The sequence below is a fragment of the Triticum aestivum genome, chromosome 2D (genome assembly GCF_018294505.1).
Source record: "Triticum aestivum cultivar Chinese Spring chromosome 2D, IWGSC CS RefSeq v2.1, whole genome shotgun sequence".
NCBI lineage: Eukaryota > Viridiplantae > Streptophyta > Magnoliopsida > Poales > Poaceae > Triticum > Triticum aestivum.
The window spans coordinates 645,268,913-645,287,379 of NC_057799.1; the positions used below are offsets into that span (position 1 = coordinate 645,268,913).

The 18,467-nt window shown below is 44.7% G+C and overlaps 1 protein-coding gene and 1 pseudogene across 1 annotated transcript; one reads left to right on the forward strand and one right to left on the reverse strand.

Annotated features, from left to right (window-relative positions):
• Positions 1-5,411: 5,411 nt before the first annotated feature.
• On the reverse strand, positions 5,412-6,297 carry LOC123050746 (glutathione S-transferase U19). The gene is made up of 2 exons (XM_044473488.1): positions 5,907-6,297; positions 5,412-5,804 (listed from the first exon to the last, which is right to left on the reverse strand). Exons 1-2 carry the CDS (start codon positions 6,255-6,257, stop codon positions 5,481-5,483), a joined length of 675 nt encoding a protein of 224 aa, XP_044329423.1. The 5' UTR covers positions 6,258-6,297; the 3' UTR covers positions 5,412-5,480.
• Positions 6,298-6,995: 698 nt separating this feature from the next.
• Positions 6,996-9,183, forward strand: LOC123056159 (uncharacterized; annotated as a pseudogene).
• The last annotated feature ends 9,284 nt before the right edge of the window (positions 9,184-18,467 follow it).

An 18,467-nucleotide genomic window follows, 5' to 3' on the forward strand; every position in this document is an offset into this window, starting at 1 on the left:
TGTTGTTGCAAGTTTTACGTGGCTGCTATGAGTTTCTAGCAAGAACCGTTCTTACCTACGCAAAAACCACAACGGTGTTTCATCAAGTTTGCTGTTTTAACCTTCTTCAAGGACCGGCCGTAGTCAAATTCGAATCAACTAAAGTAGGAGAAACAGACACCCGCCAGCCACCTTTATGCAAAACTAGTTGCATGTCAGTCGGTGGAGCCGGTCTCATGTGCGTGGACATGTAAGGTTGGTCCGGGCGCTTCATCCCACAATACCGACGAATCAAAATAAGACGTTGGTGGTAAGCAGTATGACTATCACCGCCCACAACTATTTGTGTTCTACTCGTGCATATCATGTACGCATAGACCAGGCTCTGATGCCGCTGTTGGGAATCGTTGCATGGAAAACAAAACAAAAATCTACGCACACGCAATGTTCTATCCATGGAGATGCATAGCAACGAGGGGGAGAGTGTGTCTACGTACCCTCGTAGACCGTAAGCGGAAGCGTTTCACAATATGGTTGATGTAGTCAAACTTCTTCGCGCTTCAACCGATCAAGTACCGAACGCACGGCACCTCCGCGTTCTGCACACGTTCAGCTCGGTGACGTCCCTCGCCTACTTGATCCAGCAAGACATCGAGGTAGTAGATGAGTTCCATCAGCACGACGGTGTGGTGACGGTGATGGTGAAGTGATCTCCGGAGGGCTTCGCCTAAGCACTACGAAAATATGACCGGGGGTGTAAACGGTGGAGGGGGGCGCTGCACACGGCTAGGCAACTGTCTGGGGTGTGCTAGGTGCCCCCCTCCTCATATATATAGGTGGGAGGGAGAGGGGAGAGGGCAAGGGGCACCCCAAGTAGGTCTGAATCGTACTTGTGCTTCCTGCCCTTGGCCGCCCCCCCCCCCCCCCCCCCCCCTGCCATGTTTATCGGAGGGGAAAGGAAAGAAGGGGGAGATGGAAGGAAGGGGGAATCCTATTCGACTCTTTCCTTTCCCTTCCCCTCTTTCCTTCTCCTCCTAGGCCGGCCCATATGGGGGCGCACTAGCCCCTTGTGGATGGTGCATTTCCCCTCTTGGCCCATAAAGCCCATATCTTTTGCCGGAGGTGCCCGGAACCACTTCCGGTGACTCGATAAGTACCCGGTACCCCCCGAAACACTTCCGGTGTCCGAATACCCTCGTCCTATATATCAATCTTTACCTCTCGACCATTTTGAGACTCCTCGTCATGTCCATGATCTCATCTGGGACTCCGAACAACATTCAGTCACCAAATCACATAACTCATATAATACTATATCATCATCGAACATTAAGCGTGCGGACCCTATGGGTTCGAGAACTATGTATACATGACCGAGACACCTCTCCGGTCAATAACTAATAGAGGAACCGTAATGCCCATATTGACTCCTACATATTCTACGAAGGTCTTTATCGGTCGAACCGTTATGACAACATACGTAATTCCCCTTTGTCCATCGGTAGTTACTTGCCCGAGATTCGATAGTCGGTATCTTCATATCTAGTTCAATCTCGTTATCGGCAAGTCTCTTTACTCATTCCGTAATACATCACCCCGTGACTAACTCCTTAGTCATTTGCTTGCAAGCTTCTGATGTGTATTACCGAGAGGGCCCAGAGATACCTCTCCGATACTCGGAGTGACAAATCCTAATCTCGATCTATGCCAACTCAACAAACACCTTCGGAGATACTTGTAGAGCATCTTTATAATCACCCAGTTACGTTGTGACGTTTGATAACACACCAGGCATTCCTCCGGTATCCGGGAGTTGCATAATCTCATAGTCGAAGGAATATGTATTTGACATGAAGAAAGCAATAGCAATAAAACTGAACGATCATTATGCTAAGCTAACGGATCGGTCTTGTCCATCACATCATTCTCCTAATGATGTGATCCCGTTATCAAATGACAAAACATGTCCATGGTTAGGAAACCTTAACCATCTTTGATCAACGAGCTAGTTTAGTAGAGGCTTACTAGGGACACTTTATTTGTTTATGTATTCACACATGTATTTAAGTTTCCGATCCATACAAACCTTTATCATGAATAATAAACCTTTATCATGAATAAGGAAATATAAAATAACAACTTTATTATTGCCTCTAGGGCATATTTCCTTCACATATCGCCCACATCGTCACAAGCACCCTTGTGAGGTCCTCCGCCAGCAAAGTGTCCACGAGCCAATGCATCCAATGTATGGGATCATTCATGCGGTTTGATATTGCTAACTCTGTCAACTCCTTGTCCACTAAGGCCCAGACACACCTAGCCATCCGATAGTCAAACAGGGAGTGACGCCATGTATCATTAGTCACCCGACATATTGATAGCACACAAGGCATTCAGGTGTTTCCGCCATGCTCCGATGCTTGCGCACATTGCCGGTCCAGACACAACTTTTGCCAGGAGTGTGGCGATCAATTTGACCACCCTAAAAATTGTGGCATGCCACACTTGTGACACAAAAGTGTGGCAAAGTGTGGAGGGCAACCAAACATGCCCTTAGTGTCATTTCCTTTGCATCTGAGACTTCTTATGCATGTGATTCATTTTGCACCTATGGCAATCCATGAGGCACCTAGCAAATGGTTTTCTTTATATTATTCTATGTTACTCAATATTCTATATTTTTTTCTATGATTCCATAAATATACTTCTACGCATTCCCGCATCAACACGTGGAGCTTCATCTAGTTGTTAAAATAAAAGTCACCAGATATTGAATAGGCACTCCCCCTATGCATGGAGATGCAATATTCGTTGAAAGTGAAAAATATGGTCAAGCCTTTTAGATGCTAGTCGAAGCAAGAAAATACACCTACTACAATTATACTCCCTCCATTTCTGTATACAAGGCCACTTCATTTTTTATGTCAACCTTTGACTTATAATTTGGTCAACAAAATATGGGTTACATGTCATCAAAAATATATCATCGGAAAGTTCTTTCAAATGTGCATCCAATGCCATACTTTTTGTGGCATATAACTCACTTTTTGTTGGTAAAATTAATGGTCAAAGTTAGACATAAAAATATGAAGTGGCCTTGTGTACTGAAATGGAGGGAGTATATTATTTTTGAATTGATAAATGTGAGCGGAAGAGAAAAAATTAACTAAATATGCGATAATTTTAAAAATGTGTACTAATATTAAAAAATTGAAAAACAGGGGGAGCTCCCTGGCTCCACTTTGATAGGAAGAAGCTTGACCAAACCTAGGTCCAGTACAGGTCTCAAGTGTTTTAGCCAAAGCATAAAAGCAGAGAAAGATTAAAAATAATGGGCCCAAACTACGAAACCGAAAAACATTCTCCTGGAGATTTCTTCCAATATTACAAGGAAATTGAAGCTATGAATGGCGACGCCAAATATGCAGCTTCAAGGGTTGAGACAGGGCTCTCAGATACCACTCCAATGTGCTTCTTGCATGCTGCATCACCATTGTCACCAGCTCCAGGGTCAACTTCCGGGAGATGACCTCCACCATTAATGCTAGGGTTCATGGTCACCCCCACTCCAGCTACAAAGGCAAACGTATCGTCTACTGAACATGTTGGCAGAATTGCTCCACCTTGTCCAGTATATGATCTTTGTAGATCAGGCCCCATTTTCTAACCAGCGGTATGACTAGACACCAGATCAGGTTGAGAGATATCCAAGAAACTCCATTAAAAACAATATTGTTCCTGTTTTTCCACAAGGCCCAGAGAACAGTAGCACAGATTCTATTTAAAGCATCTAGACTTTTTCCTGCAACCCAAAGAGAGGGAATTGAAGTAACATTGCTCCCTAAAGGTCTACCAAAGAACTCACTAACTTTACCCCGCACTTGCTTTGCTACTATGCAATCAAAAAACATATGTTGAATGGACTCATTACAAGAACAGAAAACACGGTCTTTAGGATTCCTGAATTTTCTCTTCTTGAGGTTATCCCTAGTGATGAGCTTGTTGTGGAACAAGAGCCACAAGAAGACATGAATTCTGGGTGGGATCAACAGTTTCCAAACAGCAAAAATGTAAAAAGGCACCACCCCTCTAAAACTAATGATTGCATACAGGGCAATAGATGAATACTGCCCGGAGTTTTCATATTGCCACAATAGAGAATCAGTAGTCTGTAAAGGAAATGCCCTTGGCTATCTCAGTAAGCTCAAGCCAGGCATTCATCATATTATCATCAAAGTTCCTTCTAAAAGAAAGTTTATGTGTCTGATCATCCCAAATCTGTTGGATAGTCTGGCACTGGTCTCTACAGATGCAGTAAAGATCCCGGTATTGCATAGCTAAAGGGGATGATCCAAACCATAGATCCTCCCAGAACCTATTGTTTTTACCATGTCCTACCATCCATCTAGACCCAAATTTGACAGCTTTAGCTACCTACCCAAATAACTCCCTTCCCGAAGTTAGAGGCCCGAAAGAATCACTACAGAAAATGTTTGGGGAGTTAGACATATATTTGGCATCTACAAAATTCCTCCATGTTTTCCCTTATCCATTAATGTATCTTTTAACCCACGACCCTAATAAACAGATATTTAGATCATGCAGGTTGGGGATCCCAAGACCCCCAAACTCTTGTCTCATACACACAAGTTGCCAGTTAGCTAGATGAATTTTCCTGTGCCCCAAGTCATTCCACAAGCAGTTAGTCATTTGAGAATTACTAAGGTCAATAGCCCACTTGGGGAACTTGAAAAAGGAGATCAAGTAGATGGGGATGCTTGCTAAATGGGATTTAATTAAAATGATCCTGCCCTTATAAGAAAGCAATTTCCCCCTCCATCCAGCTATTCTCTTCAGTATCTTATCTAATAAAGGCTGTAAATCTTCCCTAGAAAACTTGTCAAAGTGAAGAGCAATCCCTAGATATTTAATGGGAAAGGACCCAATAGGGCAACCAAAAACATTAGAAAGCTCTACAGTTCTGTGGGGTGCTAGATTCAATGGAATGAGCTCACTTTTGTCATAGTTGATCTTCATCACGGACACTTGCTCAAAGCAGGTGAGGACCTATTTCATGTTAACAGCCAGATTAGGATCACTATCTACAAATAAGATAGTGCCGTCTGCATATTGTAGACTAACAACCCCCCAGGCAAAACATTATGACATGGACCTTCGACCAATCCAAAACTTGTAGCTTTATTAAGCATTCTAGTCAACACATCGACTACAAGATTAAACAGCAGAGGAGAAAGGGGTCTCCTTGCCTGAACCCTCTACTAGTAGGAAAGAGTCACTCTCATAGCTGTTAAGTATATATTAATATTAATGTCATTGAAAATAAGTATATATGCCGGTGTCTTATTGGTCTGCCAAAACTTATTCACGTTATGTTACACAAGTGCATGCATCGCAGAGGCAAACTCTGTATCTGTATGACAACGATAGCACACTAGATTAATTCAGCCGCGTACAGCTAGCTACTGAAGTCGGGTTGGCTACTCAATACCGTACAAGTGCTTGTGTAATTCGTACATCTCTGTGTCATCCGGAAGAACCGCTCTTACACTCTCCCTTTGCTTGCACCTCTTTGCCCACTGCGTGAGCTTGGGGCACTCCACGTCAAGGTGAAACCGTCCAAGCTGCTCGTACCCATGAAACATGCTTGAAAATGGGATAGTAACGATGTCTAAGAATCCGAATTCGTCGCCAGAAAAGAAGGCCTTGTCCCCGAGCACCTCCTCTAGGCGTTTGAGTTGCTCGACCAACTCATCTTTCTCCTCGCCCTTGCTCTCCAGAAACCTTACTTGGGCGCCGAACACCTAATTTCATTCAGGTCATCACATACTCATATAAATTAACGCATCGCATCGACGAAACAAAATTTACTCCAACAGAAAAGTGACAATAATTTGCATATATACCTTGTGGTCAACGAAGTCAGCCCAGAACCTAGCGTCAGCCCTGTCGACTGGGTCGCCGGGGAGCAGACGGGTTTCCTCGCCCCAGACCTCGTCGATGTACTCGACGATGTTGACGGAGCCGCAGACTGGACGGCCGTGGTGGATCAGGATGGGTACCATGCGGAGAGCAGGGTTCATGCGCCGCACCAGATCGCTCCTCTCGCGGACGCGGAGGTCCTCCTCCACGTACTCGAACGCCACGCCTAGCTCACGCAGCGCGATCCGCACCCGCATGCCGAACTCGTTGGCCCAGAAGTCGACGCAGGTCACCTCGCTCTGCCGCCCGGCCTCCGTCTCCATGGCTTTCTCCATGTCCTGTCCTGTCTTCAAGGTGGGAAGAATTGCAACTTTGGATTGGGTCCAACTCTGGTCATTGCACACAACTGGGATTTATATATAGGCGAACCAACCAGCTCCACTGGAGGGTTCGATGGCATCATGTCTGACGCCTATGTCATTGGACCCGCTATAGTTTCAACAAGTAGAGAAAAGTAAACATCGATCAGGGAAGGGTACCCAGTCTAACGCTTAATATTCATTGACAGGCACCGGTACTTTTCTCCATGCAAGAAGGCAGCACATGTGCGATTTAGAGGAGATCCTGCTGCTTTCCATTGCATCATGGCTGACACACACACTAATAATTAAACACTTAATTAGACCGCTGTTGTTGTATATGCCCGACAGGTGGAAAGTCGGTCCCTATCAGCTGATAGCGATATCTGTTTTAACTTAACCTATGAAAGAGATGAGGGAACCTTCCAAGTTCCAAGTAGCTAACGCATGCCTAGTTGAATATCTTTCCCTAATCTCTCCCTAATATAATTATATATATATATATATTATATATATATATATATAAAATATAATAAAGCACAGATCGACTTTGTCGGGTTCACCGTCACAATACGCTTTCTTTCTGTAAATTTACGCTTTCACCAATTTAAAATATATAAGCGAGGTGGTACTAATTCGGGGAACCACGTCGTGTGCATCAAACGATCCAAACAATACCCGCCCGTGCGCTTCGGCCCAGTAAATCAGGCCCACATGCCCGTTTGCAGCCCAACAAATAATGGCGCAACCACCAGAGCTAGTTGTGTTTGTTGTAGAAAAGCACGGGCTCTCCCTCTCCTCCCGATCTCAGCCGCCACGAGGCGACCGACCCCGGCGACGCTCGATCCGGTGCTGCACCGGCCGCCGGTCGACGCCGGCGAGGATTTGTGCCCTCTCCCGACCCACGTCTCTCTCTCGCGAAATAGGATTGGGCGCCGCCGCCGTTTTCCTGGTTGAAGGCGGCCAGAGCGCCGCACGGGAGGCCTTTGTCGAGCGAAGCCCTGGATCACGCACGGCGTTCCCGCGGAGGGACAGGGCGGCGGATTCGAGGATGGGCGCGGCAGGCGGAGCTCTGTCCTCCTTTGTCCTCTCCCATCGAGCGCTGAATCGAAGAAGCATAAGCTCACCCCACCTCCATCCCGTCTCCTCTCCTACATCGGCCACACCACGCCGCGCTCGTGGAGCGGAGTCGCAGAAGCACGACGCCGACTGCGGCGGAGTGAGGAGAGCTCGTCCGGTCGTCTTGTCCCTCCAAGGCAGGATCAGGCCCAACCTCCACGCCACCAGCTCCACCCCATATCTCTTGCCTTTCAGGTTAGTTTCAGGTCCGCTTAAAAGTTTCAGGTTAGCTCATCTAAAAAGCAGTTTCAGGTTAGTCCGCATAATTTAGTTACAAGTGTTATTTGGTTGACTGTCGTTGTTACTTATCCGATCTGAATCTAAAGGTTCCATGTTTCTGACAAAACAATGGCTGATTTGCTAGCTGTAGAGCGCAAGCTAAATGATACAGGCTCTGCTGTGAAAACCAACGGGTCTCTTCTTTTACAAGCTTTTGCTACAGTTGAATTACTCAATATGTGTGTGTGTTTTATATCATCTGGTGATCAAGTTTTAATGTATCTTGATGAAATGTAGACCTTTGTAACATATTTGCACCTTTGGAGTAACACATGATGTCCTTTATCAGTATGGCTGATCCTTCGCCCTTATTTCCTCTACTTGTTGATATGTGTCTGCTGGAACAAGCTGGTTCAATGGTGCCTTCAGCAAAGTCGCCGAGGCTGGTCATGTTGCCGGCTCAAGAACAACAGAAAAGTTCCAGATAGTTGTGTCAAATATATCAGCCAAAGTAAGTCAATAATAAATTTTACTTGGTAAACTAATGACCAGAAAGATAATCAGTGCCATTAAAGACATGTAGAAACACTAAAGAGCTGCATTCTGCACTTACTGTGTAGTCCAAACTGCGATGAAGCAGAACTTTATTTGCCTTATGGTCAATAGGCATGCCCAGTAAACATACCTTTGAAACATCCTCTTGCTGCTGCCAGTGCACACATGATTCTCAAGTTTGGGAGCTAACCGATCATAGTTCTAGCGTTAGGTGCTACTCTCTTCCCCTGAACATTAGCAAGCCAACATCATATTCTTGCCTGCAGATAGTAGAGCCAGTCCTGATCCCTGATTAGAATTCAATCATTTAGATAAACTCCCAATTAAGAGACAAACACCCAGCAAGGGATATAGAGTCGAGTGCTGGAACAATTGGTCCATTCAGTCATAGTTTTTTTTTCTATTCACTCTAGGACGTATATGTTTTGAGATATTTGCAGAATATATGATGCTGTGATAACAATAGTGCTGTTGCTCGCTGCTTTTTTTAGCTTTTGGCAACATAAGTGGCATTTCGAAAGGTAATTTCTTTTTTGCATAGCTCCACGAGTAAATGTGCTTTTGAAAAGTCTTTCTTTAGTGAATCTACATGCACATTTTCTCATTCTTTGCGGTATATTATTTCAAATAGTGTGGTTTATTTGCAAGCTTACTGTGTCACAACATTGTTTGCTGCTTCTCATTGTCCAATTCATCTTTTTTTTTCCTCTTGCTGTAATAGGGACCTGCTGTCGTTGCTTGAGCTTGTTGAGTTTGTTCTGGGAGCTCCTCTTCCTGGGGAAAATCTGTTGGAAACCTTGAGCAAGCATCTAATGTTGGCTGTGTCATCAAGCTTTGGCTTGTAACTGTGTATTTCTCTCCTTCTCATCTTCTTCTTTGAGGAGGTTTATTTTCAGGGAGTCTTGACAGATTTGGTAGATGATCTAAATTTTCTTTAGAATTTTAGAACCACTATCCTTTTTAGTGTCGGTGTTCAATTGATTATAGATGATAGTGACATTTTGGACCATGGTCCTGGTTCGGTGTGGTTTCATGATTGTCATACAGTACACTAAATTTTCTGAGTATTGCACAAGCCTGAGTAAATATGGGTCGAGGTAATCTAACCTTATACTACATATTCAATTAATACACGTTCTTATTGAAAAAGATATACCAAATACCATTTTGTAATGGATAGCACACTTTTAAATAATGCACATAACAATTAACGCTTTCCTTGTAGTGAAGAACAACTGTGTTTGCACATACAATTTTCACTTAATTTGAGGACATGTCCAATTTTTCTCCCGTTGCAACGCACGGGCATATTGTGCTAGTCTCTCCCTAATAATAAAGCACGGATTGACTTTGTCGGGTTCACCGTCACACCTTTTTTACACAAAGGTCCCTGTGGTTTTTTAGAATTTACCCGCAATCCAGAAAAACGTTTAGCTCCAGAAGTCCGACTCCCTCGCTGTCCCGTCCGCACGTATCGAATAGTCCCACCGTGCCCCCATACAACGAAATCCACCGATTTATATACTTTTGCAGATTGGCTGTCAACAAGCCAAGCAACAGGAGCTCCATGAGATTGACCGGAACAATGATGATTGCCCAGAGCAGAGCAGGGGCCGGTAGCCGGAGAAACAGGAGCATCAGGGGCGCCCTTGGGGGGGGGTGTGAGGCAGGACCGCAGGAGGGGGTGTCCCCCGGCGAGGACAGGTGCGAGGCGAGGGGTGGAGGAGGTCGACCAGACTCCAGCGGCAGACTGAGGGCAGGCGCCGGCCATGGCTGCGCCGTTCCTGTCAAGGCAGAACAGAGGGAGGACCTAGATGGACGCGGGGGCGACGGCTGCACATGCGACGGGAGCAGTCAGGGATCACAGAGCCTGGCGGTGCTAGCAGGGGAGGAAGGAGCAGTCGAGCGATGGCCGACCCGCTTGCGGGGTTAGGTTACAGACGCTAGGAATGGGCCTGCTGGGACGTCTTGGCCCAACTCGTGCCGGCCTGTTTCTCGCGTGCGTTTCTTCCATAGAAAAAAGTAGCTGCATAAACAAACAGAAAACTAGCATGCGTTGGATCACTCTACTTTTTTTTAAAGCTGATTTGGGCTAAATATGTTAGGCATGCCGTATACAAATTCGTGGGTGGAAAACTTGAAGTCTACGTCTAGGATATTTTCATGAATTTATCGGTGGAAAAATGGAAGTCTTGGCGTAGCCGGTGTTGGAGCTGTCGATCGAACAAAGGAGTCATGCATCAACATCTAGATTCATCCCCTAACGATTTATCCACCATCCTCTACTCCCGGCCCCGATTGAGGTGAAGGTCTTCAAAGAGTGTGTTGAAGCGCGCTAACGACGTTGGTGTTGGTGCGTGTGTAATGGGTGGTCTAGCCGAAGTGGCGGGCAGAGGAGGCAGTAACAACACGCTTAACAATGAATCATGTCATGGCAGATGGCTGGTTTTTGTGACACTCCCCTACTGTATGAAAAGAAATTATATTTTCACGAGTTTATCGGTGGAAAACTGGAATTCTTGGCGTAGCTGGTGTTGGAGCTGATGATCGAACAAAGGATTCACGCATCAACATCTAGATTCATCCCCTAAGGATTTATCCACCATTCTCTCCATCCTCTACTCCCGGCCCCGATTTAGGTGAAGGTCTTCAAAGAGTGCGGTGAAGCGCGACGTTGGTGTTGGTGCATGTGTAATGGCGACGTCGCTCGACTGCTCCTTCCTCCCCTGCGAGCGCCGCCAGGCTCTGTGCTCCCTTAGGAATGGGCCGACCTATCGTGCGGGGGCTCTATGCTTCCTAATTAATCAGTTAGAATCTGACCCAATATAACTGAGCCACCTATTACTTTTAAAATGCGGTGGTGCTGAAATAGGGAGGTGCACATTCTTGAGGTCTTAGGGCATGCACGTCAGGGATGTGTGATATTATTTTTCTTCCGTTGCAACGCACGTGCATGTTTTGCGCTTCTTCACATGATTTTACGCTTTCAGTTTGAATTTAAAACATATACACGAGGTTTACCCAAGGTGGTACTAATCTATATACGTGCCCATGCATCAAAACCATCAGGTTCGATGTGTGTTCCTACCGACTTGGGCCTGCAGGCTGGGTCGTTGGCCCAGCTTCAGTTGAACGCGAGAAGAAGAAAAATAAATGAAATTGGGACGTGGACAATGGGATTCAAACTCTGGTCTGCTGTGTAAATGCTAACGTAGCAGACCAATCAAGCCAGGCTTGTGGGTATTACAACGGCGGTGTCTGGCTCTTTAACATAAAGCAAGGCGTACTGGGGCCAAGGGAGTTGGACGCTTGATGGGCACGGGAGTGCTGGGCCGAGACGGCTGCCGCGGCCCACGGGGCGGACAAGGAACAGGACGGAGGCTTTTTCATATTTGTTTACTTATGAAATAGTCCCACCTTGCTATTTTGCATTAATTTTTACCAATTTATATACGTTCTTAGGTTATCAGGCATCATGGAGCTGCTTCGGAAATTAAGCAAAGAATAAGGCATGAATATCTCATTGAGAAACAAAGAAGGAAGGCCCATGGAAAGAGAGAGAACGGAAATAGAGGGTAATTAATTGAAAAGTAACCGGCTGGCAAATGAGATTCATGACATGCTTGATATAAGGAAAAAGAAAAAGAAAGAAAATAGACACTGATTGCGTGAGAAATAAAGAAGAAAGGAAAGAGAGAGGAAGGAAATAGGAGGATTGAGGGAGGATCCTACCAAAATAGGACATGCATGCGGGATTTGTGGGCGCCATATATTCTTTGTTGGCCTGAAATTTAGTATCAATGGCAGGCGTACTGGCCTCATTCATATCTTATATGAATATAAAAATGATGTGGCATTTTTTTTCCTACATGCAATCCTCACTAAATTCACGTCATTTTTTTTCTGTTGCAGCGGACAACATGACATGTTTTACTTTCACTTATGATCCTTACTAAATTTGCACCAATTTTATAACACATTGAATGGTATGTCTGCGCATACAATCCTCACTAAATTTAAGTCATTTTTTACCGGTGTAACCGACGGGCATATATGCTATATTTTGTATAAATGGAGGTATAATATTATTTCGCCTCCCATTTGGTATGTCCATGTCGTTTCTCCATACTTAGTTAGGCTATTCTACCGATCGTCTATCCTAGGCCACCAGGCATCTGCCCTGTTCATCCGTGTTACGTTCCACCAATAAAAAAACAGCGCCCTCCCGACCCGTCTGTGCAACCCGGTCCAACAAATCAGACCCACCAGCCCGTTTAGGAGATGAGGCAAAAATAGTAGACTGTGATAGCAATCAAACTGCAACCTCCACTGTTCTTTGGTGTTGATCGTTTTAACCCACAAAAAAAGGTGTTGATCATTTTAAACTAAAGTTGAATTTGGTGTTTGTTTGTGTCCTTTACGGACTGGAACTAAACTACTACGATGTAAAATCTGGATACACAAATACAAGGCGCAAGCATTAGATTGTGCAGATGTGGCCGGGATCTCAAACACGATTTTTTCCTACATGCAATCCTCACTAAATTCACGTCATTTTTTTCTGTTGCAGCGGACAACATGACATGTTTTACTTCCACTTATGATCCTTACTAAATTTGCACCAATTTTATAACACATTGAATTGTATGTCTGCGCATACAATCCTCACTAAATTTAAGTCATTTTTTACCGGTGTAACCCACGGGCATATATGCTATATTTTGTATAAATGGAGGTATAATATTATTTCGCCTCCCATTCGGTATGTCCATGTCGTTTCTCCATACTTAGTTAGGCTATTCTACCGATCGTCTATCCTAGGTCACCAGGCATCTGCCCCGTTCATCTGTGTTACGTTCCACCAATAAAAAAACAGCGCCCTCCCGACCCGTCTGTGCAACCCGGTCCAACAAATCAGACCCACCAGCCCGTTTAGGAGATGAGGCAAAAATAGTAGACCGTGATAGCAATCAAACTGCAACCTCCACTGTTCTTTGGTGTTGATAGTTTTAACCCACAAAAAAAAGGTGTTGATCATTTTAAAGTAAAGTTGAATTTGGTGTTTGTTTGTGTCCTTTACGGACTGGAACTGAACTACTACGCTGTAAAATCTGGATACACAAATACAAGGCGCAAGCATTAGATTGTGCAGATGTGGCCGGGATCTCAAACACGACCGTTCGCTGGTCTGTACATGTAGACGATGCAATTCTTTATTGGTTCCAAGTTAGGTGGAACGTTCCCGTGTAGTGGACATCGTGAGAGACAATGAGGACAAACAAAATAAGTGGTAACAGGGATGGTAATGCACGGGCATTTGACTAGAGGCAGGCGAGACTGGTGCCTTCTCTTTAGGACTTCATGTGATGCATTCTGATCCAGCATAATCCGGTAAGCCTGCGCTTCTAAAGCAGCCTGCTCCGCGGCCATCCTGGTATCCTCAGCTGCCAAATCGGCCCTGGCCTGAACAATCTGATCCCTTACTTTCGTGATTTCCGCTTTGTGTGCATCCTGATCTGCCGGGTTAGCCTCCGCCATCAGTGTTGCCAACGTATCAAATAGATCAGATAAAACTTGAGCCGGCGGCCGCACTGGGCCTCCTGCCCCGGCCGCCGTTGCCGCTACCGATCCGGAGATTACTGCCGGCGCGGTCGAAGAGTGGAGTGCCGATTGTGTACCAGCCATGAAGATTCCAACCCGGTTTGGCAGATCAGAGGGGTCCGGAATACTGTCGCCATCGGAACAGCCCCCCATCCAGCCATCTTGAAGCTGATATGACGACTCGGTTTCTCCGGTTGATGACTCGTCGCCGGAATAAACGACGGTCTCGTCATCTGATGCCGGTTCAAGTTCCGCACCATTGATGAATCCTACGAACGCACACTTCACAGCGGGCTGAACCCGGGCAGGGCTCGCACGCTGAGCCGTCTCGACGAGGTCGGTGCACTAAAATAAATCCAGAAAATGCGAGCACCAATGTCAAGTCTAGGACTTGAACTCTGGTGGGCTGGGGATACCACTGTCCTCCTATCCATCCAACCATAGATTGGTTCGTACATGTGTGTGTCTTGAGCCATGCTTATATTAGGCTATGGAGGTGTTATTTCTATTTCCCGTTGCAACGCACGGGCATGTGTGCTAGTAATAATAAAGCACGGATTGATTCCGTGGGTTCACCGTCACAATACGCTTTTCCCCGTGAATTTACGCTTTCAATTTTTTCCACCTATATTATTTTCTACATCCGAGGTGATACTATTCATCCAAATCCAATCCAAAAACGTTTAATTCCAGAATGTTTGCATAAAGCCCCCTTAAGTATTCATACTTTTCGTCCGTCCTTCATATATATCCTGTGTTTTTCGTACATCAAAAACAACAACGCGTCAAAAAATAAATTGCTGTACGTAGGACTCGGACCTGGTCTGCCAAGAAAGCAAACGCCCTTGCAATCCAACTCAACTAGCCAACACTTACATAAAAAAACCGAAGAAGGCACCCTGTTATTGACCAATAGAGTTTCCTAGAAAATAAAAGAAGCCGCCCGACTCTGTACACGGGGATAAAAAATGTTTTGTTTCCATGGGCCTTTTTTAAGACAGAAATGTACGTTCATGGGCCACGCGTGGTGCATCAAAAATTTAAGTGTTGCGTGAGAATCGAACTCATGATCTTCCCCCGATAGCTGCAACCAACTTGGCTAATGGATGCTAATTTATCCCACCTCGCTGGTTTAGATGTATGCCTACCAGTTTATATACTTCGTAATTTACATGAAATATCAGCAAGACAAGAACTGGTAAAACGGAATTACGGGCTGTCTTGGAGGAATTAAAGGAAGGATGCATTTCGACAATTAAAAGAAATTATGTGGATTGTATTAAAAGGAATTGTGTTCCTGTCTTAAAAGGAAAGATCAACAATTAAAAGGAATTGTGTGCCTGTCTTAGGAAAAGAGGATGGGAAAGGATTCCAACAAATGGGAGGATCATAGAAATTGTTGATTCAGTGGTATTTGCTCCTATTAAACCTTGACGCACACCTGCACGGTATGTGGCCGATCTGAACAGCACATACATGTATTTCATGGCTGATCGGAAACACACAAAAAACTGGTTGTCGTGACGAACCCTCAATTGTATTACAATTCTTTCTCAATTATCAGTTTGTTCTTAGTTTTTCATTTTAATTAACTTCCAAACAATTATTTGATTTTTTTTGTCTCATCATTTTTGTTGTTCGACTGTCTTGGATCGGTTTGCTTACAATCGATCCATTAATAAACATCACTAGCTAGCCGCAACGCTTGCTCATAAGTGAGACCAATTAATCTAAATTTGTTCATTTGTTGGAGATGTACTTTAAGGCTGGAGGGAGGTCAAGCTTGAAGATAACTGACTCTGATACTCGCAGTGTATGAAGGCTGCCTTTATAGGACCAAAAATGACTACTTGTGGATGCTAATATGAAATTAGGCGACGATAACATCGTAGCCCTTTTAGTCTCAGTTACCTTTTAAAAGTCCTTATCTTATTTTGGCATATAATTTCAAATAAAATTATCTCCACCACATCACCATAGCCTGATTCTTGAGTCCTGGACAACGTGTTCATTTAGTAAGAGGATGCGGCCATGTGGGGATAATAGTGTTTCACCCATTGCAACGTACGGACATATTTGAAACATGACTATTGATATTCTTAGGAAAAATTTGACACTTTTGCTGATGGCCAACCTCATCGCCATGGAATTGATCATGTTTACCGTGATTAGGTGGAATATACATGACCACCATTGACGAACGGGAGAAGTGTTTATCGTGATTAGGTGGAATACATGACCACCATCCACGGATGGGAGAAGTGAACAGACCGATGTGTCGCTAGGTACGTGTAAGGATTTTGTTCACCCGTTGCACACTAGTAGAAAACAGGGCTTTGGTTCGGCCAGAAAAGAGCATTAATCCCGGTTGCATTACGAACCGGGACTAATGTGAGCATTAGTCCCGGTTCGAGTGGCTAGGGCACCGTACAGGCATTAGTCCCGGTTCAAATGGGACCTTTAGTCCCGGTTGGTGCCACAAACCGGGACTAAAGGGTGCGATGCCCATTAGTACCGGTTCGTGGCACCAACCGGTACTAAAGGTTAGACCTTTAGTCCCGGTTCGAGCCACCAACCGGTACTAAAGGTTTAGTCCCGGTTCGAGCCACCAACCGGTACTAATGGGGTTTGAGGCATCACGAACCGGTACTAAAGGTCCCATTTTCAAACTCTACCCCCTCCCCCCGCGGATCGCCTTTTCAGTTTTGTAAAAAGCAAAAGAAAATGATAAAAACTTCAAAAATTAAAATCCTTCCAGATGTAGTTATGTTACTACATGTACTAGTTAGGAAAATTTAAAAACTTAAATTTGGACATGTTTTGCAAAAAGTGTAGGGAAAATGTAAAACGGCTATAACTTTTGCATCCGATGTAAGAAAAAAACGTATAATATATCAAAATGTTCAGCACGAAAATCCGCATCCGATTTTGACAGCCTACGGCCTATTTGCAAATTTTTAGAATCCTCAAATTCTAAAAGGAAAAAAAGTTATGCTCAAATTTCTGTTTTTTTTGAATTTTTGTTAAATCTGGTCAAACTACTTGTTCAAGAAGTATTAGTGTTACTAAATAATTATTTAAGAATATTAGTGTTACTAAATAATTATTTCAATTTTTTTGAATTTTGGTCAAATCTGGTCAAACTGTGGTCAAACAATGGTCAAACTAATTATTGAAGAAATATTAGTGTTACTAAATAATTATTTCAGTTTTTTTGAATTTTGGTCAAATCTGTTCAAACTGTGGTCAAACTATGGTCAAACTACTTATTCAAGAAATATTAGTGTTACTAAATAATTATTGGTTTTTAGAACAATAGTTTCAAACTCAAACAGTGAAATGTGTGACTTCATGCTCAAGCTAAATCCCTGAGGGTTAATAGGATTGACATCTTACTATTGTTAGGAAAACAACAAGTGCAGACTTGGAAACGAGGGAGAATAGAATACGGAAGTTAAGCGTGCTCAGGCTGGAGTAGTGAGAGGATGGGTGACCGTCCGGAAAGTTAGATGATTTGAAATGATGAGGGGTGATTAGAGATTAGAGGTTAAATTGAGCAGTGATGAGGGGTGATTAGAGATTAGAGGTTAAAATAATTCAGAAATTTGAAAATAAAAAAAAATCATAAAATTTCCTTTAGTACCGGTTGGTGCGGGACTAAAGATGGACCTCCAGGCAGCGGCCACGTGGAGGGCCTTTAGTCCCGGTTCGTGTAAGAACCGACACTAAAGGGGGGGCTTTAGTAACGACCCTTTAGTCCCGGTTCCAGAACCGGGACTAAAGGCCCTTACGAACCGGGACTAAAGGCCCTTTTTCTACTAGTGACAACGCACGAGCCTTTTTGCTAGTATGTCCAATATGCGGGAGGAAGAACCGTAAAGATAGTTGTTGGGAGGTCCCAACTGTTAATGTATATTTCAGCATGTAATCAGTGTAGTTATGACTACAGATTAGCTAGGATTATTTCCTATTATTTGATCCTTGAGATCTCATGTAATCCTATGTATTCTTAGCAACCAAGACTGCCTCCATACTAATACACAGCAAGTCCGTCGAGTTACGTACGGCAAAACATATTCTATCTCTTTCAACTCCAACGGCCCACTCCCCGGCTTCTTAGAGTGTTCAATTTAATTGCAATGATTAGTTAATTAGCTAATTTGTACAATTACAACTTGTTTAAAATCACGCGTCGGTTTCCTTATCCTCTCCCCCTACTACAGTTGAGAGCGGCGAAAGGGAGAGTCGTCAAGTTCCCCTCTTTTCCGCCGGCGAGGGCGCTGATCCTTGCCTCCTCCGGCCGCTCCGGCGGCGGGAGGAGGTGGGGATCGCGTTCCTCTTGCACCAATGTGTAGATAGGGTAGCGGTAGGCCCCGGCGGCGACGTGGTGGTGGAGTTCTCGTCGTTGTTCCGGCGGAATAAATCCGCCAGCCTTCTCCCCCTTGCTGGCGTTGCGGTGGCCGGCTTGTGGACGGCGTTCTTCTACCGCCGTTCGGTGGTAGTTCAAGCCTTGCATCCGTTGGTGGCAGCAGCGGATGGCGAGTCCATTTTGCTCCTCGTTGATCCTGGGATCCGACGAGTTCCCGACTCTGGCCGGTTGGCAAGGCGACATTAGCGGCTGTGCTTCCCGAGTTATGTTGTCCCCTACCTCTTCGTCGTTGCGCCGGTGAGTTTCCCATCGCCGGTGCGGAG